Source organism: Cloeon dipterum, chromosome 2 (genome assembly GCF_949628265.1).
Source record: "Cloeon dipterum chromosome 2, ieCloDipt1.1, whole genome shotgun sequence".
In the NCBI taxonomy this organism is placed as follows: Eukaryota; Metazoa; Arthropoda; class Insecta; order Ephemeroptera; family Baetidae; genus Cloeon; species Cloeon dipterum.
Window position 1 is genome coordinate 27,006,886 of NC_088787.1, and position 26,322 is coordinate 27,033,207.

The window sequence follows — 26,322 nt, forward strand, 5'->3', positions numbered from 1 at the left end:
ATTTGTCTTGACGATTAATACATTCATTTACGCGTATTTTTTACTAACTGTGACAATATATTAAACATCAATGTGCATTATCTTTTGACTGATTTATTATCTTTGCACAAAATCTATTGAGGCTGTGTGATCGAGGAGCAGTGACAAAAATGCGTCTTTTGGTAGTAATTCGTCTTTTATTTTGGACTCGTGGAATTTTTAGTAAGATCATGACCCGTATGTATTGCGGGTCTGATAAGAAATAGTTGTTATAGAATTTTCTCGCACGAATTCTCTATCCTAGTCGGAGAGTAAATTTTCGTTTCGACTGCTGTCGTGCGAGTTTGAAGATGCAGTGGGGGCTGAAAGTGCAGCAAAGGTGCGCTTCACCTTTGCATTGCTACCTGGCGAGACAGGATAAAATGCAAACTAGTTGCTAGGACAGTAGTGGCGAGAAGGAGCCACAAGGCAAACAGGATTTTGTCTCCACTAATTATTGGGAAAGCATGAAAGTTTGGATTCAGTTTCGTAGTCTCAAAGTGTATTTGTACTTCCTTGTTTGGAATAGAAAAATCGAGATGAGTTAAAAATGACGGCAGAAGAGTGCAAAAACTACCAGCTTTCGTTGTGAAAGCCGGGAAATTTATAAAGTTTCACATTTGTTACTAAAAACGCTTGCCACAAATAGAGACAGCAACGAAAATGAATGTCTCTTTTATTTCCTGGCAGGACATGGAAAATGGAACGAAAAGCAATTCGACAACGCAGCTCACGCAATTACAATTTCGAGGGAATTTTCGCAGCTGCCAACGCAGATTCGGTCGGTGCTGGAGTGTCGCGCGGGCTGCCTATTCGCATTTCGGCAGGAGCAAAAATCTTGGCGGCCGGGCGAGTGTGCCGTGCCCACTGTGTGCCTGGCGATTGGCCGGAGAGCAGCCGGCGCCGCCCCTGCTAAGTACGGGACACACACAGCTCCTTATCAACCCCCCACCCGCCCTTATCACGACGTCGCGTAATTCTCTCTGCGCAGATTGGCCGGATCAACCGCACACCGCACGTCGCGCCGCTCGCCCGCGCTTAATCACTCACCTCTGCTCCGCTCCTGCGAAAGGCACCCTCGCACACCCTCTCTGCCCTTGGACGCGGCAGCACGTGGCTCGCACGCCTAGCTCCGCACTGGCACGCGAATAGGCAACCCGCCCACCGCCAGCCTACCCCCAACCAGCTCTGCAAGCCTGCTAAAGGTGAGTGCATTTTTGTCGAATCACGAATCACATTCACAGAGATCATTTTTTCTAGACAAGATTATTGGATAAGAATTTTTCTAAAAATCTTTTTGACATTTTTTGTATAATTTTTTCTCTTTTGGACATTAATGAAAAGGACAGAAAATTATCCAAAGGTCATATATTATATCAATGGACTATTCAATTATAAGCTACAGTTTGTGAGTTTTCTTAAATATTCGACAATGGATTTCAATTTTTATTCGGAAAATGTAGGTAGCTCTATAATCTGAATTCAGACTGAAAACCACTTCGAAAAATATAGACCAGAAATTTCATAGCTGTGGAAGCGGTAGTTGTTCCTATAGCTCTCTGCAAATCTCTAACAGCATTCCTCTTAATGTTGTAAAAATTTATAAACATACCTTGAAAGAGAGCTATTTATAATGTTGATTACTTCGTCAATAGATTTTGATTTAAATTTAATTTGAATTGTGTTTCTTAATAGCCTCGCTATAATATATTCGAATATTAAATTTAACGTAGACAAAAATGTCATTTATTCAGAGTTGAAGTGACCGTAGATTTTTCTCCAGTAGTACTTCTATACAAATGAACATTATAAATGTACCGCCACACAGTTGTGTGTATGTATTTTGAAATTTCCAACGTTTCAAAGGTCTCAATTTCCAAGTACTGTTAAAAATGATGACGACAGTTAATGAATTAATTAAAATCGAGTCTACAATCAGTCAAAGCCGAGTGCTCAGCGAGCACCAAAGAGATTATCAAGCGTTTTGTTTAGAACAAAACACGTGAGTGCAGTGGGTCGGGATAAAGGGCTTAAAAATTTGGACGGGAGAGCGAAGTGAGTGGATGCATGATGAAGAGAGAGCACCTTTAATTAGAGCGGAGTTTAATTGGAGATGGCAATCAAGCGCGCATATGTGCGCCGGGGGTTGCGACACCGCACTATGTATCCACACATGCATCAAATAAAAAACGTGCGTGTGCTCGCTCCCCTCTCGCTTTTTTGTTCGGCCAGCGCGGTCGTCGGCCGATCGCAGGGAGAAAGGCCAAAGGCGAATGCTTGACAAAGTGAGTGGCGACACACTCTCGACTTTTGCGGGATGAGCGATTCGTAAAAGCCTCACAATCAGAAAACTGAAAAATCACGCATCGCTTTTGAAAGGAGGGAATTATTGCCAAATCACCCCCCGACGGGAATGCGGGTTGCGTCAAAACGCCGAAGGACTCTCGTTTCGCTCGAACTACCGCAAAATTGCTTTGACGCAATCCACGTGATTTAATCGATTCTGACGTATGGGGAAATATAGAAAAGTTAAATACGTGCCTAATTTTTCCTGTACTGAATTTTGCTAAGGAAAATATTAAGTTGTACGTTCCTTGAACAAAGTTAAATGAATTTTATTAGAAAATGTAATAGCCAATTTTTAATAAAGAAGCCTGCATAATAGCTACGACATTATGCTAGTTCCATAAAAGATCTTTTACCACAGAGGTTTTTTCTTTGAGGATGAAAAAAGCAATAAAATTTTCGAGTAAATAAGAAGACTGAAAAGTTTATTTGAATTTCAAACTGTCTCCCATTTTGGATCTGAGTTATTAAGATATTAAATTCAAGCCATATTCCAAAAATAATCACTGATTGTGCAGTATGTAAGATTTTACTTTTTTGAACCATCAATTGGCAAAATCATCAACAATCCCGTTTTGAAAGAGATGAACCGATACAAAAATCATTGAATTCAATTGTTTTGGATTCACTTTGCAAGAATTGTTTCAAAACAATAGTCTAACTTTGGTGTTAAGCTCACAGTTTTTGCCATTTTAAAGTATGTAATTTAATTTTTTTAAGGCTGCGACAGTTTCATTTGAAAAACAACTCTCTGGCAGTTGGAATTAAACAATTATTCTTCACTTCAGGCAGCAATAATCTGAATTAAAATAACCTATCTTCCATGTAATTATTAAGTGTTGCCATAGTATTTGCAATATTTCTTATAGCAGATCTCGCTTTTCATTGATTTCTCTTTTGTTTCAGTGACGTAGAATTTGTCTGGTTATGCCAATAAATATAACCAGATTTTACCTTAAAGAAATCAGATTAAAATCGTTTAACAAACAAAATATCATAATATTGTGTAGTATAGATTGCCGTGCGATATTGAGAATGACGGTAATGATCCGGATGGAAGCGCAATACGGGGTGAAGATGCAACTTTGGATCGATAATCGCATTTAGCTGCGTCACACGCAGAAAGGTGGAAATACCGGATTAGAGGCATTAAAAAGAGATTTCGCGTCGCAATTAGTCATCCATCCGCCTGCGCGGCGTGCGCAAGGGCATTTTTTTTAATTTCAAGAGATCCTCTCCCCTAGCTCACTTTATTTGGTCCGCTCGCTGACAACAATGATGGCATTTCAATTCGCAGCGCGAGACGCGCGATAATGCCATGATATTTGATAAATCATGCGTGGCTTGTTCTGCCTTTCCCCGGCTGCGAACCGACAAAGCTGCTCGCTATCTTCGCTCTCTCGTCCTCGTCCGCTCGGCCGTGTGCACTGCCAACTTGACATGGCCATAATACACTTGTCTGTCTGTCATTCTTACCCTGCCGAAATTTGCATCCCCCTCCTCCCACAGCTGGGAAAAGCTGAAGAGAAGTTTAGAACAGAATTCAATTTTGAAAGGTGTTGCATATTCGCTTGTTAGCAGAACGCGAGTATTTTTAAATCATTTCAAGAATCTCGTGAGGCTTATAAAAATTTAACAAAAACTCAAGTTGAATGATTCGGCGCAATTATATCAATTTTATCATTACTACTAAATAAATACTTTCCAATATTTAGCTGTCCATGCGTGTAATTTTTAAAAATCTCAAAGGAGTTTAAACTGTTAAAATATTTTTTAGCAAAAAGGTCTAATTAAAAATAAATAAATACAAATAGTATTAATGTAAATGGGCTGTTAAATCAGTGAACTGTAGATATCAATAATGATTTGCTATATATATATATATATATATGACACGCTAAATTTTCAAAAGGAATTCAATTAATATAATTATAATAGCTTCACTGATAAAAAGCAATAAAAGGCAAACAAAAAATCCGCAATTCAGTGAACTCACAATTTTCTAACTATAAATTAGCTAATATTTAAATGGGTTCAATATTCTTGGTAAATGCCAATGAAGACAGCTGCATTCAAGGATATCATGTTTTTTTAAGTTAAAGTTAATTTCAGCGACACCACTCGGTGCAAAGCGAGCTGCTTATTTTTCTGTTTGTCTGATATTGATCACTAAAGCTAATTTCGTCCTCTGAGGGAGGACAATAAGCACACGTTACTCATCGTGACCATTATATAAAAGTGCGTCCTCACATGCCCAGACACACCATTATTCCCGCACCCCTGCATTCCAATTTAAGTTGAATGACAGCTACACTTTAATTTAAAGAAGAGATTAAATATTCTCAGCTTCCTCTCTATTTCGCTATCCGGACTAATTTATTTCGCTATCCGGCCTATTATCAATTATTTAAAATAGTTTAATTTTTCACATCATATGTTCTGAGGCCTGCGAGGAACGTGTTACCTCATGTTCTCTTAAACAAGTTGCAATCTTATCCAAGTATAAATGGAGCAAGAAACAACATGAAAACCCCGTCAAGTGTGCAATTTAGGAGGATTCTCCGTTTCAATCAGGGCACGTCGACGGCACACTTTGATTAATTCGCAAAGACGCCTTGTCAGACAGCACTCGCGAGAGAGATTGAGCAAGTTTTTCCCGGCAGCTAAAAGCGTTTCCATTTCTGCGGCTCAGCGGCAGGCAGCACGACGCGTAATGAATATTTTATGGCGCACCTTCTCCACTCATTGTGCGCGTGGTACAAATTACAAAGTGGCTTGCACGATAAATCATCGTCGCGGTGGTGGCGGCGGCGTCGGCGGCGCTTCCTCGGATTTCTTGTGTGCCGACTCATCAATTCCTCTAATTATTCGCGCCTTTAACAAAGGCGAGACGTTGTTATTTGCCATTCTTCCTGTTCCTGTTCTCGGCGCCGAGAGAGTCGCAGCTGCTTTCCGCCCGCAAGATTTATCAGCCGGGCTCAAGTTTTCCCCGCTCTATCGGGGATTCCACGCTGATGTGAATTTACGACGCCAAAAATGAAAACTTTTCTACTTAATCTCGCCTGATTTACGACTCCCCGCTCGCTTTCGCCTTTTTTCGCCGCTCCGCCCGCATACTTGTTGCTCCTGCTTTCGGCGAACGCACGCACTTGAGGTCAAAGTGCGAACCGCCGCCGACCCGACCGCACGTAACAGCTGGGCAACAGGTTACAGCCCTCCAGGTCAACCCACCGCTGACTCACACTCGCTCAAAAGCCGACAGTTTTCCAGAGCAGATGGCCACTTGATGGGCGTTTCGCCGTCGCACTCCAATCCCGGCAAATATTTGGACATCTGCCCGTTAATTTCAACTGCCCGCTCTCTATGCGAGAGGAAGTGTCAGTAACTCTTTCAGAGTGATCTGTGTGCAAAATATAGTTCTTAAGTTGACTAGCAATCCCAAGAAAACCAAATGGACTTGAATTTCCCCCTGATTTTAACTCAGGCGGATGCAGGATTTCATCTATATATTTAGGATGCAAAATATTAGCTATTGTTATATAATCTGTAATGTGCAATTCAGGAATTATCATTTTTTTCAATCAACATAATATTCTTTAGTTGATTGGTTTCTTTGTGTTTAAATTTTCCACCATTTTCGCATAAATTTAGGAGTAAATTGGCTCCAGAGTCAGTTATATGATTTTCCAATGTGGAAAATGCTGTTTGCCCGTTAAAAGCATGATTTGTTCCGCTAAAAGGGGGATCGATTTCCTTTCGTACACCGTTGAATATATCGCGACAGCAGGAATCAAAATTACGCAATAGCAACCGTTCAATTATACCGAAGATATTGCGGAATTTCGAATTTGGGAAAATAAATTGTTAATAGATTAAATAAACTAATTTTTAAGTCTGCCAATACGTAATGACATTAGAAAAAAATACAAGCTGCTTCCTCGGTATGTATAGGGAGCTGTTTATTTTTCCATGTTATTTATGCAGAAATGTCCGACTCTACTAGTTTCGGCTACTGGCTGTAGCCCTAATTCCAAATCTAGAATATGAGTTACATTAGAGTTTTTTAAAAATATCAGACATTAATTTTACACCATCATGCATTAACAACGCAACATAGTGAAATTATTCCTTAAAATTGCCTAATTTATACAGTTTGATTCATTCTTGTAATCTGATTAAAAAGGCAGAAGACAAAGAATAATAAATCAGGAAAATGCAAACAAAACACTAGCCAAAATTGTCTAACTGTTCGTTTCATGATAGAGAAGTTCCCCTATATGATATCTGTATCAAGAAACGAAAATTAAACGGTGTCAATTGCTATAGCAATAATTATGTATTAGGTGTATTAGTTTACCCTCATACATAATTCTCGATTCTTGGTAAGCAGATATCACTGAGGAGAATTTCACTATCACGAATTTAAGTATTCTCAAATTAAAAACAGGGTAACTAAACTTAAATCTTCTTGAGCGACAAAATTGTTTTAAAGTGAATTTTGATACTTGATCCATGCAATCGAAAGTTTCATTATGATTACAAAATCTTGACTCCCCCCTAAAATCTGATCAAAATGCAGATGAAATTCCTGGTCCACCGAAGTGGAAGACGACAAATTTAATCCGTGGAAATTGATTATAATCGGTGTTGTCAAAGTTTGCGCTGGCGGCGCGCTGCTTATTGTCTCCGCTCGCGTACACGCGCATAAAAGACAAATAATAAAACAACCCTTTCCCGCGACTAGAGCTTTGCACGCAGCGGGCGGAGAGCCGACTTTTTGTACGCCATGGCAGCATCCTCCCGCAGCGGGGGCTGCGGCCGGGGGGTGGCGGCGGGGGTTGAAGCGGCGGTGGCGGTTGTCAAGATGCGCAATTAATCGCCAAATGACAGCGGCGGCGTATCTCGTTCGCATCGAGCCGCTCTCTCTCTCGTCGCGGAAAGCATCACGGCCGCTTTTCCGGCCTAATCAATACACGCGCCCGTCGTGACAGCAGCTCGGCGGATTGGTCGTTACCTCGTTACACATTCTTTACGATTCTTTCAGCCCAGCCGTGCTCGCGCGTTGTGCACCAAGAGTAATCATAAAACCACGCCGCATTTACATTTCGGATTTTTATTATCGCTCGTTGCTGCTTTTGCTTCTGCTGCTCAGCCACGCAGATTTACGCGTATACGGACTGCTCCTCTCTCTCCTTTTTTCATTAGGCGGAGTGCATGTATTGTCCTTTTTAATTGAGATTTGTGCCGCTGACCCTGGCGACAACGACCGGCTCACGGCTGTCGCCGCTGCAAAATTAATATTTCGCCGCCGCTTTTACGAGTAATTGCTTTTTTCTGCCTTTATGCCGAGCTACGCAACGAATTTTGCGGTTTTCTCATTTTTTGGCTCGAATTATTTGGAAATGGAAAGTCGTATGGATAGATATTTTGAAATGTAAAAAGGCAAATAGAACAAGCATAACGACTTTATTTTGATTTAGTATGTTTTTTTAATTACATATTAAGTCATTCGGGTTAAAATAAAACAATGCAGCTATAATCGTTTATGAAACTAAAAATAAAATTATCACTGTATCACTCGCTGGCATGTTTATTTTAAAAGCACATGAAAATTTATTTTATTGAAATATACTTGTCGCGTTTACTGTCATTTAATTAGCACAACATAAAAACCATTTGCGAATCCCCCATAATGCAGTATTCACATTATGAACAACAGACTATATAGTCAAACAATAATATTATTTTGAATTTAATTGATTACCATGGTAACATTTTAATTTCCTTGATGGAAACTGGAAATTTAATCGCATCCCATAGATTATTTGAATTCAATTAATCATGATGAAATTTATTTAACACGAATATCAAACTCTAAAATACACCCTTTTGCTAAAAGCTCATGAGCTAACTTGAATAATATTTCCCAACAATTTCTGTCACAAATGGAGATATATTGAGACCGAGGTTTACGACCGCGTCAGCGGAGACAAATCCACGTTAATGGCCGGTGTAGAAAGAGTGGTTGTATCATTTTACGACTTTCACCCTTGGCGAACGTCGCGCGGGGCGACTGGCTGGCGGACTGAGGCGGCTGAGGGTTGGCGGCGGAGGGTGAACCAGCTTGCCACTTGATCTCGCCGGCGTCTTGCCTGCTCACGGAGCATGACCTCCAGCTTTCTTGCCGCTCTCGCACGGCTGATCCAATAATCGACCCTTGCACCCCTGGTACGCTACGCCGACCATGACCCTCACAACCTCCTACTCACAACTCCATTCATAAAGCCGCCGAATATCGCCCCTCGCTCTCGCAACCAACCGCGAGCACTTTCATTTACATCTCGTTTGTTTCTTGACTATCAACTGCAAATTAAAACCGTAAGTTTAAGAACAATAATTAGTAAAATAGTGTATATGCTATTTTTATTAATTTTTTAGAGGAGCAAGTGTTGAAAAAATCGCTCAACAATTGATGTGAAAATCAAAATCCACCCTTTGTCGACGGTAACTTGCAAAAGGCGCTGTCACAGTGAATATTTAAATCTTATATACACATTAGCTTGAGCATCCGGACTAAGATTCTTCAGTTTAATCAACTTTTGTCTAAAACGAACTAAATTGTTGAGAGCTTCGCATCCCCTGAAAACGTGATTAAATTTTTTGAATAGCTCAGGAATATTGACAAAAGTTGACAAAAATTGCCTAAAATTTCACATCCAACTAGCTCTAAATCATCTAAAAATTAAAATTTTCTTTCATGTGCTTGATTTTTATTTAACTCCCACCACTATGAATAAAAAAATCTAATTAAGTGATTTTAAAAATAAACCAATAAGAGTAATGCTAACATATTTGTTCTGAAAAATTAAGTAAAATACATTTTGGTTGGAATTGTGTGTACTGTGATCACTTTGATCTTACAACATATGAATATTTGTCTGAATATTTCGGCTCATGACGGTTTGCCTTATTTAGCTCGGCGTTTGCTGAAACTTTAAAAATCATTATTAAATAATATAAAAGAAAAATCTCCAATGAAAATATCATTAAAATTTCAAGATTTTGGAATTGTTTCACTTCTTAAACGTCAGGAATCCCCCACCCCTACTTTTCTATTCATCAGAAATTCACCCCACTTTTTATAGTATAAGCAAGGGTGACATATTGCACCGACACCAGCGTGTGCAGGCACAACACGCAGTACAAAAGAGGAGCCGCTCGTTAGGCCCATATTCCCAGGCGCGAAAGCATTTATCTGGATACCAACACCCGCCCACCCGGTGCCGCGACGACAATAGCCTCGCGCTCGCGCGAGAGTTAGAGAGGCGTGTGCATTTCTAGCATTCTACCTCATGCGGGGAAATAATTAATATTTGTCTAATCGCTTTGGCGAGTGAGGGAGCGTGAATAGGCGCACGGATGCAGAGATTGAGGGCGGCAGCGGGAAGGAGACGCGAAATTAAACCGACAGCTCGGCGCGTCTTGGCGCGCGGACACAAAGGAGAAGACAAGGATGATGCTTTTAGCGCGCACACCGCGCTGCACAGACAAACAACAATGCCAAATGAGGATGCTGAGTCCTTCTGCTTCTTCCTAGCCGGCAGCAGCCAGTCGGCCGCTTTTTTTCCGCCTGGGCCCGGCACAATGTGCTTAAAGGGGCGTGCCAAGATTACGGCCCATTGTTCTGGCCGTCGAGACGTATGTCCCTCGGCGGCACAATGCACACGCACCCGCTGAATCACAATCACCCCCCGTTTAACACGAACGCCACCAGTCTAATTATTTATTTCTGCCTTCTGTTGTGGTCAGCGGCCCTTCTTGACTCGCAATCAGTTTTGCTGCAGATATCACGTTGCAAATTGTCCTCTGGGGGAAGGGTGCGAGTGTTTTCGACTGGGGCGTCTTTTTGCTCTGGTCCCAAGATTTTGGTTTGTGGAGGGATCAGCAATTCGTTTTGCATCACAAACAGCTCGCACATTCATATTTGGAGTAGAAGTTTATTTAAAAACGAAAATTAGCCTTAACAATGTTACAGTTTTACCAATCAATCGAAAATTTCGTATGAAAACTTAATTTGCTTCTTACAAAAGTGTATGACCGTTTTGAATAAATTGAATATTTTACGGAAGAAAAGAAAAACTTAAGTGTTAGTTATCTCCTGACCAAATTACTGGTGCTAATATCCACGCTTTGAGAAAGAAATTCGTTGCTTCTCAAGTAGCCTAGCTTGCACAAGATTTTTGTAATATTTCAATGATACTATGGAAGTGTGTTCCATTTTCGAAATTAAATCTGAACACTATTTCCTCGATGCGAGAGTCTAGTTTATTTCGCTTTGAGTCCCAGCATATACTTGAAGAACTATTTATGAGTTTAAAAACATAATATAATAGATTAGCGGGCATAGGATAGTTCAGGTCAACGCTGAAACTAGTAAGTTTACTAACATTAACCAAGCCGTGTGCTCGCATTGTTGAGCGCATGCTTTTTGCATGCACTTTCTATGAGAACCTAAGCGATGTTTGGGGTCGAATGAATGCTACATTTGATTATCTTTCATTGAAATGAGTCCATTCAGATTTGAGAGGGTTGCTTTCCGACTCGCTACTTGCTGGTTTGCACCTTCTAAGCATGCGGAAATGAATTCCACGGGACGAATGTCTAGCGTTTTGATTAAAGAGCAGTAACACAAGCTGGTCCCTTTCTGGACTGCTTTGAACTTCCATGGAATTCCTCCAATGAGATCCGAGCGCCCATGTTATTCGTTCGCAATGTTATTGGCACACAGAGTTTGGCGAGTTACTCTTTATTAGGGGATCACCCGGCTCGAAAGAGATAAATAGATTAAAAAAACTTTGTTGCTTTCTCATTGCTTTTTATTTCTCTTACCTGATATCTGTGCAATGGGAAATTTTTTCTGTTTCGGTCACTGCAATCACAATACTAAAGTAATTATTATGACGAAACTATTAAAGCTTCTTTTCCTGCAAAGCCATGAAATTTTTTGTATTATCCCGGTTTTCAGAAGGTGTATTTAAATGCTCGTCAAATCTTCAACAAAGCAAAAAACCATCAATAGCGGAAACTTCTCCCTCACCAAGTGCTATTCAAAATTAGCTTTAAAGCGAAATTTGGCAGCAGTTTGTGAGCAGACTCAAAAATCTTTGTGATCCACGGCCATTAGGCGAAAGGAGGAAGCAGGCGTTGATAATTCGGCCGGTGTGCTAAAACCCGGTCGCTCGAGTGAAAAGCGGCGAGCGGCGGCGGCGGCGGCGCTTTATTTCGTTAGCTGCTTCTGTTGGCAGGCACTACATTAGAGCGTCAGAGCAAAAGTTTCCGGTCCGAGTGTTTTATCCATCTCATCGCGAGTAGTAGTAGGAATAATTGGTTGCTCAAACATGGAGTGCCGAGCAGCAGCGGCGGCAGCACTACTTCATGAATATTTCTCCCACAATAAGCGGCACACGAAAATGGCTGTATTGCGTTGCTTCGAAACGAGGAGTGCTGCCTAATTTGCAGACAGACCAGCGCGGGTGTGAGCAAAAATACTACCCGCGCTCTTTCGATTTTTACCAGCTCGTTCGATAAATGAAAACAACGTCAAAACTAAACAAAATCATTCTTTCATTTTGGGATGTTAATTTTAATAATCAGTGAAAATTCATAGGTGTCTCAATGGTAAAAAAAATACAAACTATGTGAAAAATGGATTCTTGTCCAGGAGTTTGGAGCCGAATTGATCAAAGCCTAGTAAAAAGAAAGACACCACACGTCATATTAAATTTGTGCTATCACACACGCCTTGCAGAGCAAGGGAAACTGTGCCGCCGAACAGTCTTTCAGCGCGGGTGGCATAATATATTATGTATTTTGAGGAAATAAAAACTTTATCTATAAAACATCTCAGGAACAAATCAAATATTAATTATTTTGATCAAATTACATAATTTATCGAACCATAGTAGCCAATCGACCATGGATTATTTCAAATTTTCGATTTAGCAGAGCGTTGGCAAAGATGGAAATATATAATATGTGTGTGTTTTAGCAGCTTGAATGTCAGTTTTTTGAGAATAAAAGCTAGCAGCAACGAAGCGTGTCGCGTGACGAAAACGGCTTCAAAAAGGAGGCGTATAATAAACATAAAAAGGCACCCTCGTAGGAAAGCTCACTCTGCTCTCACGCGCAATTTGCGAAAACATCGTTATATCGCAAAGACACTCGGAGGGGCTGGCTGCGGGTGCTGATATCTTTAAAAAATGAATAATGGCCGTTCAAACGACACGTTGATGGATTCCGTCACGGCTCCGGTTACAGAGGATCACATTATCTCGATGCGCGGGATGAAAGAACTCGAGATGGAAGGAACAGAAGCCATCAACATTATAGAGGAAGGGAGCAGGCAAAAATCGCTTCACGTGAAACGTCGTTCGTGAAAGTTCGCTGATTTAGCCAGACTAAAAAGCATTTTATTAATAAAACATAAATTTATGTTTCATCAAACAGCAAATTATGCATTTTAGAGAGCAAAAAGAAGGATAATGTCACATTTGGAATGGAGCAATGATTTGAAATTTCCTTTTCTTAGAAAATTTAATATCAAGTGATTGACTGAAATAAAAGGGAGAGCAAACTCTGGATTGAAGCGGGAAAGCGCTACCTGATGACAGCTGAAATTCCAAATATGGTCTTCCTCGTTGAAAGCATGCAGGTATGGAAGAAGCGAATAATGTTTCTAATCTAATTATTGAAAGCTTTTAAAACGGGTCAGTTTGAATGTGATTTGCACAAAGACAAAAAGGGGGAAAAGATTTGCGCTAATGTTGCCGGCTGGGCTGCGAGGGAAGGGAGGCGTCGTTCTGCTAATTTCCGTCCTCTCGCAAAACCCCTTTTAGCCGCGGGCCAGCATCGTGCGCCCCGTTTTTGGCAACACGCGTGCAATAAAAACAACCCTTTGAGCACTTTTTGCGACGGCGCCGCAAGCCATCTCTCTCTCTCTCACTCACTCTCGCGAAAAACGGTGCGAAAATAAAAGAGGTGGCGAGAGCAGTGCGTCAGCGAGAATAAGTTTGATAGCGGGCCGTATATGTAATTTCCACGCGAGAGGAATCATCCGCGCTCGCAGGAAATTAAATGCCGCGCGCACACACGTACACTCACACGTACTGCCTGCCTGGTACAATAAGTCGCGAATGCAAAAGAGATGTGCCAGCCCTTCCTTTTGTCAATTTCGCCGGCGTCGCGAGCAATGATATGCGTATAACAAAGTGTCTGCACCAACCAGAATAGTTATATTTATTTATTTTCTCTCTCTCCTCCCGGCAACAATTTAATTAAATTCTCCACGTAACCATATTTTTCAAGGCAGCTCCTCACTTTTCTGTCTGAAAAATGTTTTTGACATTGTTTCAAACAAAATTCCAGATTACAGAGCGTAAATACAGACATCAATCAGCATTTTTTTAAAAGATTCACATCTTCTTTATCATTGCAGAAATATTTTTAACCACGTTATCTTTCCAAGAACTCAAATTGAGAAAGTGGGAAAAAATGCTTCAGCTGCTGCAAATCTTCAACAATTTTTAGTAAATAAAATGTTATTATTAGAAATGTTTGAAATATATTTGTGTCGTGTTTGAAATTCACGGTTTTTTGTAACGTAATAAAAAATCGATAAAAATTGTGCAATTTTCATCTTTGTAAGTTAAGTAGAGATAGATAGTTTATATAAATTGGAAAAATATAACTGTATCAATGTGGATTCAACACAACAAAAATTTACCTGTGAGTGTGCTACCATTTGTCACTCTAAGAAATGAGCTTTATTAAGCCTGCGAGTGCAGACGGGCGAACTTTAGCGTTCTCTTTCTTTGTTTGCTCACTGCTTTCACGAAATGCGGAAATCTCGGTGGCGCACACATGGCGCGGCCCGGATCGCTCGGATGCAAATTCTTCCCCCTCAGTACTTCTGGCGAGAGAGAATTCCCATCCCGCCCGCGCGCTGTATCACATTATGTGCTCCGCGGAGACGTACAACAGCAGCGGCAGGCGCGTGTGTGTCTTCTTTATTCAACAATTTACTCTCGAGCGCCCCTCTCTCTCTCTCTCTATCAGCGAACACGTCGAAGGGAGATCCGCATGAAACAGACGATGAAATCATAATTACGATTACGAATGATGTTTTGAATTTGAGAGAAATTGGGATGTTTCCAATTGCAGGAAACTAACCGAGATTTTTGCATTTTTAATGCAAGTACATTAAGAAATTATAAGCACACATTTATATAGGTAAATGCTTATGAAAGAGTGAAATCTCAGCCCACTTCGCTTCGATTTTGAATGCGACAAAACAATTAAAAGGCTTTTAGAGAGGAGAAGTCGTGCGAGTGGCGATTTTCGAGTACTCGAATCTCCTTTTGGCATATCTGAATCTGTCAGGCTCTTTCGCAGTCTCTCTCTCTCTCTCTCTCTCTCTCTCTCTCTCTCGCACTCGAGCGGCGAGATGCAAAAGACGGCACAGGCGGCTGCAGCAATCACATAATATTGAAACACTTAAAATACTTGAGGCGCCTCGCCTGCCTCATCATCATGTTATTACATTTTCCTCATTAATTATGCTCTCAATATTCCAACCACAGCTCACTCGCTCTCTCGCGTCGCACACTCCACACGGCAGCTTTAATATTTGAAGCCGCTGCCATTATCGTCAGCCAGACAACGCCGCGCTCCCCTTTTTTTCGAGCATTTTTCTTGTGCAAATTATCTTATGTGCGCGCGCGAGCGAGCCGAGCCGACGCGCTGGTGTTGGTAACATCTTTTGTCATCTTTTGACAGCCATAATTTGTCCACATCTTCTCTTCACCCGCCCGCCCGCTCACTCGCTCGCGACGTCGGTGGAAATAAGGGCCCAGAGGTATCAACAGCCATTGTCGCCCGCGCGCACTTTGATTATTTCCGTATCAAAGAGGCTGAGCGACAGGCGACTCTCTACTCTCACTCCGTGCACCTTATCATCCACGATCCGCCACACTGCGGGGCGCCGAAAAAAGCGAGATAGATAGATTATGCATCAAGCCCGCAGATATATCTCTCTCTCCAGCAGCGTCGGTTCATCAGCCGAGAGCTCTTTTCATCGCTGTTGCTGCACCTTTCAAGTTGCGTTCTGATCGATCGGGAAGGCATTGCTCTCGAGTGTACACCCTGTTCTACTAACAATAAAATAATTTTCCTCGTTTAAGGCTACCATTAAGCGATCTTGTTGAGGTTTGTTAAATTAATTGCAGTCCTTCCTCTTACTCTCAGGGATGATCGATTACCAATAATCAACGACCGGAGTAATAAATCTGACCTCGCGACACGAATCGACATTTTGATATGGCTTGTGCCGCACTCACCCCCTGTAAATCGGATGTCGCGGCGGCTGCCAAACGCGACAGGAGGGCGGGAGGTCCTGATTGCGATGATGAAAGTTTGCTAACGCGCCAAGAAATTTTCAAGAGCGCACTTTATTGTGCAAAGAAGAGCAAGCACACGCGGCTGCTTGCGAGAGGGAGGCAGGGAAGGGGTGAATGGCGGTGCTCGTCAGCGGCGGCGCGAGAGTTCTTTAACGCCGTTTGTTAGCAGCGAGCAACGAGCTCGGAAAGAACTGTGGCGCGCACAAATGCTTTTATAATTAAAATGTTTCGTCAAATATTGCGTCACAACCGCACCGTGTGCTCGAGAGCATCCTCGACGAGCGACGAGCGAGCAAAGAGTGGGTTTAATATGTGAATATGATAAAGTTTCCCGTCGGCAGTCTGTCGTTCAGCAAACTCGGGCGGAAGAAGTGCGATGATTACAAAGTTATATTGAGCAAGCGGTCGGGTAGGAGCGAGTGAGAGAGAGAGAGAGAGAGAGAGAGAGAGAGAGAGAGAGAGAGAGAGAGAGAGAAAGAGAGAGAGAGAGAGAGTGAGAGAGAGCGAGAGAGAGAGAGAGAGAGTGAGAGAGAGAGAGAGAGAGAGAGAGAGAGAGAGAGAGAGAGAGAGAGAGAGAGCGTGTGTATAGGTGATGTGCAGCACTTAAAACTGCTGACAAGCTATTGTTTATGCCGCGCGTGCACACGTCAGCCAGTCGAGAGGCGGCGTTCAAAGAAACGAACCGATTTCATTACGCGCGGCAGGCAAAATTTAAAACAATGCAAATCCTGCGCTCGCTCGCCCGGCCTAATCCACTTAACTAATTCGAGTTTGTTTTGTTAGCAATGCCTGCTTGGACCGCACCCGGGTGGGCCGCTGGGAGGCTCGACCGGGTGCTGACGGACAACCGACGGCCGGGATTATAGTGGGTCACTCAGTGTCATTTTACTTGTGTCCTGCTAACGAGAAGGGGTGTTGTTGGAATAGATTACCGCATTATAGTGACCGCTCGCTCCCGCATAAATAGAGCGCCGCCAATGATTCCACCACCTGACTACGCAAGTTGACCTCCGGGCTGTTGAAAACTTGCTTGTCCCCTTCTCTTTACCAAACACTTGATTGGTGGATTGAGGCGCTCTCTCCCCAAACAACTTAAGTCCTTATAGTGATAACCATATCAAGTTCTCTTACTTAGCTAGAGCAATCAAAATTTATAAAATTTTAATAAACATGCAAAGTAAGGCCGATGAACTTTTTGGCCAGTTTAAACCTTGGTTGCGAATCAAGCGTATGAAGTTAACGAAATTAATTCAATGCTTTGTAACAACTAGTTGTAGGTTTATGATAAGGAAAATAGCGACTGATGCTTCCAATGTAGGAATTTAATCTTGTATCACTATTTGCAGTGCGCCGTACACATCTATTTTCCTTATCACATAAACCTAAAACTAGTTGTTATATTTTTACCAGAAAAAAATCGAAATTGTTGTAGAAATTTCAGTATTTTCATTAAAATCTATATTTTTCATATTTAGGCCGAAGAATAAATATCTTTGGTTCTGTTTCAGATGAGCTCCGGACCTGACATTGGTTCGCCATACCCTGGCAGCTCTGAATCCAGCAAACGGGGGCCGATTCCACCCCAACAGTCACAACCTGGTCTCAACGGACCTCGGATATCACCAGACTTCAGGAATGGCGATTTTCTTTCGCGCCTTCTTGCCGCCACTCCTCCATACTTGTACAACATTCCTCTAGTCCCGCAGAGCTTCTTCTTCAGTGACATGTTGAAGAGCTTCGTCCAGAGCAGCAACAATAACAACAATGCAAAAGCAAACGAGCCTCCGCCGCATCAGCAGATGCCACCACGGGATAACTCGTCGGTGCCGCTTGAGTATCACTCGACGGAAATGCAGAAGGACCTCCCTGGCAGGCCTCCGCACCGCCGGCGGAAACGCACCTGGAGGGAGGTGAACGAACCACCCAGGTTCACCATAGATAGGAAACCGCCTCCGATCCTGGACAAACCATTAGAGCTGACGACAAGCAACAAACACTCTTCGTCGGAGGAAAAGATCGCGAGGCACGACGGTCCACAGACGCCGAATCTCTCCTCGCCTCCCCTGGACCAGACCAGGGCCAGTCCCTCCTCGACGACCTCGCCCCCGCTCCTCCCCCCACCGCCGCCGCCGCTCATGCTGCCGAACCTTCCGCCATGCGGCATGCTTCCCCTGCCTGATTTCAACCGTCTTCAACCTCCCACCAGCACTGATGGTTCTTCCATGCCAAACGATCTCTTGCCCTCGCACCTGCCACCCTTTCCGCCTCCGCTGTGGTACCCGTCGATGTACCCAGGGCTGGGGGGTCCGAATCCCCACCACCAGCCACCCTTTGGAATCGATCCGCTTCATTTTTTCATCGACCTCCGAGTATCAGGACATATATGGGACAGGAAGTTACCCCCTTTCGGCACGGTCCCATCCTCGATGTCACCCCCACAAGCAGGCCTCGACTGCACGATTGATCGCGACAGGCGAAACAACACCCCATTCGTGACCGAGCTGGAGAGTGACGCCGACGTCAAGTCGGGCGCCCTCAACCTCAGCAGCTCCAGCAACAAGCCAGGCCTCAATCTGCTACTCGGAATGAAAAACTCGAAACACTCGTCAGCTTTCAGCGTGCCGGAACCCAAGCCCCTGATGATGACCACCAGCAAGGGGCACAGCAGGCGGAGCAGTGTCTCCTCACCCAACACCAACTACGTCCTGCAGAACCTAAAACGCATCTACAAGAGCGTCAAGATCGAGGACGGCGAGGAGGAGGCCGTCCGCACGGAGGTCAAGGACGAGGAGCCCGAGGAGGGGCGCACCAGTCCAAAGAAGGAGACCTCCTCTGAAGGGGAGGGGGAGAAGAAGGGCGAGTGCAAGGACCTGCCGGCGCTGATCGGCCTGGAGCTGGTCGTCGATTACGTCAAGCACGAGACCAAACCCGGAGAGAAGAGGAGCACCCCGCCCAGCACCCCTCCGACCGGAGACGCTGCGCCCAATATGCTCGCTGTGACGCCCGAGCCCGAGCAGGCGGCCAGTCCGTGAGAGGTAATTACAAACGAGTGACCAGAGACCATTTTTTCGTGTTGCAAAGCGACTTGTACGCCTTCACTTTTTATTTTTAATTCAAACCATCGACGCGGCTCTCGCCCCGACGATATCACAGGGTATTAAAAAGGAGAGTGAGCTAAAATATAAAAGCAGCACGCGAAACAAAAGCGGCTTACTCGTAAAATGTAAGCCTCAAAGTGCTGGCTGCTCTTCTCCTCTACCAAAGGCCAAAAATTCAGCACATAATAATATCCGCGCGCAGTCAGAGAGTCGCTCGTATGTGGTATATATGCAGAGCGGGCGCGGCGACCGCCTCTGCTGGTCACAGCGCCGGTAATCTGATTGATGTTTTTTCAAAGAGGGAATATAGATGCTGCGCCAGTGGAAAAAAAGCAGCGGCGAGAGGGAAAAGTGCGGTGCCGGCACGGAGAGCGCGTTTTTAATTTGTATTTTCCTCTGTGCCCTGCCAAAATCCGTGCGAGTTGAGCTGCGATTCAGCGGTCGGCTTGCGAAGCTGCTGCGAGTTATTTAAAAATGAAAAAAGCACTTTCGGCAGCAACTAATTTGACAAGTCTGCCAAGCCCCTAATATTTGCGAGAACTCTTGGTTCAAACACGGCTTACAATATGCAACTTTCAAACTATAATAGAAATAGAGAACAAATTCAATTAAGGGGAAAATGCGTGCTACTTTTTAATTTTTTTCACATTTTTTCATTATTGAAGAGCCTGTTTCAGTTCGTGCGATATTTTTCTTTTCTCGTTGTGAAACTGAATAATAATGGCAGTGTTCTAAAAGTCAACATTCACAATTCCTCGCACTATTTGCTTGAAACACGTAGAAAAACATAATTAATTTCTATATTTAAACAAACACGAGCGCTCGGCACATCTGCCACTTGGAAATTTCTCTTTTCACGTCTCATTATCAAGTGTCGCGTATTCCGCCTTCACGTTTCCTAATTGCGAATCCCACTGTGCATTTCAGCGCGTGTATTATATTATAATATTACATTCGACTCGTGCAGTGCACGCACATATTCCGTTCTCGAGTATCGCCCGCGCCTTTCAAACCTGCAGATTCTCATCTCTAACAAGACTTGGCCACTTGACACCCGACAATCAGAGGGAAAAGAAGAGCAGTCTGCACTGTGTGCGAGCGGACGTGCGGTTCGTAATGATGATCACGTTCACGCCGCGCTGCCCTCACGAGTGGCCCCACGCTGAAAGAGAAGACGCGCACCGCGTGCACGCCACTCGGCGCACAATGTGCGTGTGCTCTGAAGCACGCTTTTTGCCCCGACGGTTGTTATTTTTGCCACCTTGAATGCGCGCACTTGAAAGGCTAGGAATGCGCTCGAATTTCCGCAGAGTGGGGCGCAGACTTTGAAAATATCAGCAAGATTTTAAGAGGAAAAAATGGAAAATTCACGAGTACGTTATATTTTTGTATGTATAACAACGTCGTAGCACTACGTGCGTGCATGCGTGCATAAGGAATTTCTGGAATAATGATACTGTATACAAACTGCGCATCATTCAAGATGTTGCTTACATTTAAAAAATGACACTATTTTCTGCAAACTTTCTGACTGCATCAACGAACCTCAATAAATGGTTCTCCTTTCTATTTGAGATAATCCTTCTGATAAGGATAAAATTGAATTTAATACAAACGTTTAGTGAATAACAATGCTATTAAAATATTTAAAAATACAAAATTTACATCTGGTCTATGAATTGCCTTGATAGAGTGATATCGTTTTATATTTATGAATTTCAAAATTCAAAAACATGATTATTTGTATTGTGTTCATTTTCCTCCTCATTAAAATTATAAATCGGTAGTTTCGAAATTAATTTTAAGAATTTCAGCCTTCCTTTTCTCCCACTATGATTTCTTTAAAATTGTCAACAATTAGTTTTAAAATTTTCAGTTTCTCTTGTGCAATCAATTGCAAGTTGAAGCTATAGCAAAATTGGTAACGTAATTATTTAAAATACTTTATTTTATTTTTGTTTAAAATCTTTCCTATCTTTCCCACACACAACTCCCCCCTCCAACGGAAATAAATTAAATAAAGAAAATTTTTACATCACTCAAACGTCATCTTTTTCCTCGTCAATCGCGTAAGCGGCTCGACAATGGTGCTGAAATTGCACTAACCGCCGGTATAGTAATAAATCGCGTCAAGGAGTGAGAATGATACAAAAATAAAAATAAATTAATAATTTTACACAATTACGTGTTAGCCAATTTTGCCATTGCCTCAAACAACGATTGTAAAACAGCATAAATGTTTTAACTCTTACTCACTAGTCATTTAAAATAATTTATATTCAAATAAAACGCAACCAAGAAAAGGAACAAGCAGAATGGCTGCAAAAACCAGTACCAATATTAATCACACAGGTAAAAACAAACCATGAGACCGATTTAATGATTTTACATTCGTCAAAGAACACTCTTGCATAGAAAGAGAAATCAATACTTAAGCTCAATTACCACCCTGTTATTATTATCAATCATCACATCAAAATTAGGCAATATCTTGGCACAAGTGCTACGCAGGTTGCATGCATTGCAAATTTACACTAACGGACCAGTCGAACATTTGGAAAGGTTTGCCAAATGATAGAGCCACGCTTACTTCTTTGCATAAACCCCAACTTTGCATTGCTATATATAATGTATTTAAAAGCTTCACACTGTTTCAGCCGTGGAAAGAGCAGCAGACACCACATTTGGGCATCTCCACGTCGGCGCCGGTGGACAGCTGCTAAAATTAATTAAGCTAATTGCACACGGCGCACGTTTCAATTTCTCTGTGTATGGTGTACGTTGCTGGTTGTAACATAACGGAGGAGTGAAAGAGAGCGAGCGAGTCAACTCATTTCCGGACTGCGAAAAGTACTGTTGTTTAGCCCCGTGGAGTGTGGAAATTGGCCAGTGCGCGCCTGCACTCGGATGCTGGCGCCAAATTTACCTAATAATTTCGTTATTTTTTTCCAAAGGCTCGCTCTTAGTTACGGCATTGTTTATTCACGTTCACGCTCGTCATCGCACGAACAAAACTTCCATCCAGCAGACACTGTGTGTATCAATAATTCTGTAAATGTATAGCGAGTATGCATGTTTGAATGCGAGCGAGCGAGTGAGAGGGAAAAAACAGACAGAGCGCGAGGTATAAAATTTCATCACCATAGGAGTTGTGTACGAAAAAATAACAAAAGCCTGAAATAACATCAGCAGTTTGCAAACTTTTTCCCCGGGAAACACATTTATTAATGCTGTTGATCATTGTTGTGTATGTGCATATATACACCTCTTTTCTGTGCTCAGAGCTGCGCCGTGCCGCGGACAAAAAATAATAAATAAATATCCTCAGCGTCGTTATTTGCATTCTGCGTGTGTATACGGATTAAAAGTAATAAATAATATAGCCGTCGTCATTCAAGTGTTACAACAATGTAGCACACGAACACACACACAAAAAGCGTGCGTCTCTCTGTGTGCACGTCCATAAATAATCATAATGAAAATTCGGCTGCGCGATTTTTTCCCCCGGACAACCCCCTGTTTGTGTTACTCCTTTCAATCTTTTTCGTTTCCCGGCCGTATTTTTTAATGTAAATATTAAGCCGGCACAGAGGTAGAGAGCGAACGAGAGAGAGAGAGCGAGAGAGAGAATTATTGCGATTGAAGCGAAAAAACTCATCGCAAAGTCCCGCCGTATTGATGAATGCGCTTGTTTGCTTTGCACGTGTGCCAGCGAGAAACAAATGGAAAAAGGCGGACGGTGCATGATTATCATTCACTGGGCGGGCTGTGCGAACGGCCCCCTTGATTATTTGCCGTGTATGCAAATGCACAAACGCGAGCTCGGATTAAAAATACTCGCACATATGAGTCAGTGTTGTTTTTCCAACGCGAATTACCAATTCATTTCGTTGCTAATCTATTGTTCGTGGCCGCCGACTTGTTTGCGATAGTTTCTCTTGCTTGCAACTGATGCGCGCGAAGTGATTACGTCGAAAACCTAATCCTCGCGAATTTCGGCGTCAGCCTAGATCACACTTTGTTAATGGGCGCTGGATGAGTGGCTGGTTTTGGCCGTTAATTTACTATACATAGTAAATGAACTATAGTATATACTCACCTTGTTTGCTCGTGTTTTCCTGCTTTCCCCGGAAACCCGGATTATTTCTGCCATATTGTTTCTGCACATTAAATTTTCACATTTAAGTCGATTTCTATCAAGAAATACTTATACTGTTTATTTTTACATGAGTTCATACAGATTTCTACACATATTTTGGAGAAAAAAATTATTTGGTGGCTATGCAAATGTTTTCATTATTGATAGCTTTACCTTCGAACGAAAATGTTAGTCTCAAAATGGGATTTGTTTAGATTTAACGGCTGTGAACGTTGAATATTAATTATTTAGAAGATCCCCAGAGGTTAGCCCTAGTCGGCACTTTAAAGTTCAAAAACACTTGTTGGCATTCGTATATGTATTGGTAATAATTATTAATACATACCAATAAGCAGTTTTTACTCAATAATCTTTCCCGAAAATATGTTGTAATTACAAAACGGCAAAAAAGGTTCACCATTAGGGGGCCTTTATGTTCTGCACAAATTTATTAAAAGCTGTGACGCTGATCAGGGCAGCAAAGATCAGAATGCGTTGGATGTTGACGATATTTTGAGCTGCTTGTTGGATTTTTCTTTGTTGTCCAGTCCTTTTCCGCTTCAATAATTTCAGACTTTTTATTGAACAAATATAACTTTTTTTAATGCATGTGTGATAAACTTCTTTATAATCAATTATTATGACCGTAAGTCAGTGAGAAAAAATCTCGAATTTATTGTAAACTGTATATTTTATTATGAATGGAATAGACAGTGATTTATGAACCCTGACTCTATGCTTGCGAATAGGAGCACAAATTTGATGCATTCTATATACCGTATGTTGTTGAACAGAGGGGCAACAAGCGCAAAATGAAAATGTATCAGGAATAGACCAGCCACGATTTGTAAAACAAATCTGCTATGAAAGCGAACATGGCAGAGTAAACATTTATTCTGGCGCGAATATTCGCCGCAATTATCACGCAAACAAAATCCACCCACCGCACGGATATGCAGAAATTTGCTCAACTTTTTACTTGACGCCGGCAGCATCGCGCGCCTGTGTAAATTATTAATTTACATTTGCGATCGTTTCAGCGGCCGGTGGCAAATCCATTAGTTTGATCACACACGCACTATCGAAATAAATAGCAAATGTGTGGTGTGTATTTATCGGCGAGCGCGGCTCGATTGCTATGCTCACTCACAGCGGTCCCCTCGTGCGCGCATATTAATTTTTGATCACAACAGCAGCATCCGTTTAAAATGGGCGAATTAAAATGAGCCGGGTAATTGTGTTTTCAAATCATCACCTGATGCCGCTGGTTGGCAAAATACATTGTTGTGAATTTGCAACTGTTTATCTGGATGCGCGCGCGAGTGAGCGAGTGAGAGGGCGAGAGAGATTACGGCCGTTTGCCGCAAATTTATGGCGCTCTCCAAATTTGCAGCAGCGATTTTTCAAAAGCGGCTTTTTCAACATATACAGCCCATTTGGAAAATAAAAATCCGATCCGCTGTGTGAAAAGCTTTCGTCAATTAATTCGAAATTCTTTTTAATCTCTGCCACCATTGATACACGTTATATATTCGCGCACTGATTGTGAGAGTACATCATTCGAGTACCGTACAGAAATTAATGTTATATATTTATTCACGGTCGAAAAATCAGCCTTGTGATTACAGAAGCGGCATTAACAACAGTTGAATACGAGGTTGCGGAAAAAAATCGCATTTTAAGCGAAATTAATAATTTCATTTTTTCCTGGCTTTCCTTAACATGGCATACATTTTCAACTAGAAAAAGACTCGCACAGAAATGGCACATCAAGTTCGTGCTCTGGTTCCACTTAAATACAGTGCACTGGTAAACCCCGTTTTTTTCACTTTTTACCAAATTTTCTACCAAAAGAAGAGATGAAAAATATAACATTTTTGTTTGATATGTGGGGAATTTTTAATATTGAGCGTTGTTGTCTAGTTTGGGTATTTTGTTTTGTATCTTTCCATTATTTATGATATGTATTGTGCTCAATTATAGAGGGTGAAGCGAGAGCAAAACATTTATTTCATGTGAAATAATGTTAAAAAATACGGTCAATCATTTCAACTGGCACCATATTTAATACAAGTATTTCTTGTAATTCATAAACATGAAATATTGACTGGCAAAAAATGGAAAAAAACCGGATGGTTAGTAAATGCAACTCAGGCTTGTGCATTTTTAAATTGAGCTTTTAAAACATGATTGATAAATGAAATCCCTATTTAACCAAATAAACTCATTAAGAATGCCAGTATTCTTAATTTACCTTCCGTTTGACATTGCAGATTTCATATTTAAGGCATAAGTTACACTAAGTTAAAACAGCCACTTCCTAGTCAATCGGATTGTCGTCCCCACAGTAAGTTAGTTCCAGTCAGTATTGCCGTAATCAGCCTTCCGCCTATTCCATTTGAGTTCATCCGCAGCAAATCACTTGTTCCTTGTGTGAACGTTGGCGAAAGTCGGTGCTGCCTTTTTGAAAGCAACGCTCAGCGCAGCGCGCAGAATGCATAAATGCGGAGCGACACTTTGCGCGCGCAAAACACAAGCGTCGTAAGAAGTGGAGCGCGAAAAGTGGTTCGGTGGTGTGTGTGTGTGTGTGTGTGTGTGTGTGTGTGTGTTTCTTTTAAAGCAAAAAGTCCCGTTTGATTGCTCCCCTCGGCGGCCGCGGGTGGATTCGCTCACTCGCTGCCCTAGGGCTTCCAGTCTCGAGTGTTGCAAGTGCTCGCGCCGAGTGGCTGAATGAGTGCCTCCATCAAGTTGTCTACAAGTGGTCGTCGTTTGCTGTACATTCGGGGTTGAAGCGGCGGCAGCGGCAAATAAAACAATGCGTCCCACGCCCGACTCTCCTTGGCTCGGGAGGGACGCGCGCGCTGAAAAAGAAACCTGGCTCAAAATCGTGCGGATTTAGCTTTTAATTAATTGTTGATCATGTTAGTTTGGTAGACGAAACTAAGTTGACACGTTGTGCGGCGGAAATTTCAACCAGCGCCATTGCCATTGGGTACTTTATTGTTGTCATAAATATCCATTGTACATGTGAAGATCCCATCATGTAGGGTTACGTTGGTAGAATGTGGAAAATAAAAATATCAAACTGAAAGCAAGACACTGTTTTTATATTTGGAAAATCCTTTAAGCGATATTTTCTCGAGAATTCATGTTCATGTGTGTTTTAATTCATTCAAACGCCAATTAAACTGGTTCATACAAAACCAAAATCACTCCTTTCGCCAAACTTGAGTTGAAAGGAAAAATTTTCATATTAATTCACTGATTA

At 42.2% G+C, this 26,322-nt stretch overlaps 2 protein-coding genes across 2 annotated transcripts in view; one reads left to right on the plus strand and one right to left on the minus strand.

The window, feature by feature from the left end:
• The window catches only part of ClpX (Caseinolytic protease chaperone subunit), a 92,274-nt gene that overhangs the window by 53,858 nt on the left and 12,094 nt on the right, over window positions 1-26,322 (minus strand). The window lies entirely within an intron of this gene.
• Window positions 999-26,149, plus strand: LOC135936150 (uncharacterized). Its single transcript, XM_065478861.1, has 3 exons — window positions 999-1,223; window positions 17,327-18,853; window positions 21,574-26,149. The coding sequence occupies exon 2, from the start codon at window positions 17,327-17,329 to the stop codon at window positions 18,848-18,850; it is 1,524 nt and encodes a 507-aa protein (XP_065334933.1). The 5' UTR covers window positions 999-1,223; the 3' UTR covers window positions 18,851-18,853; window positions 21,574-26,149.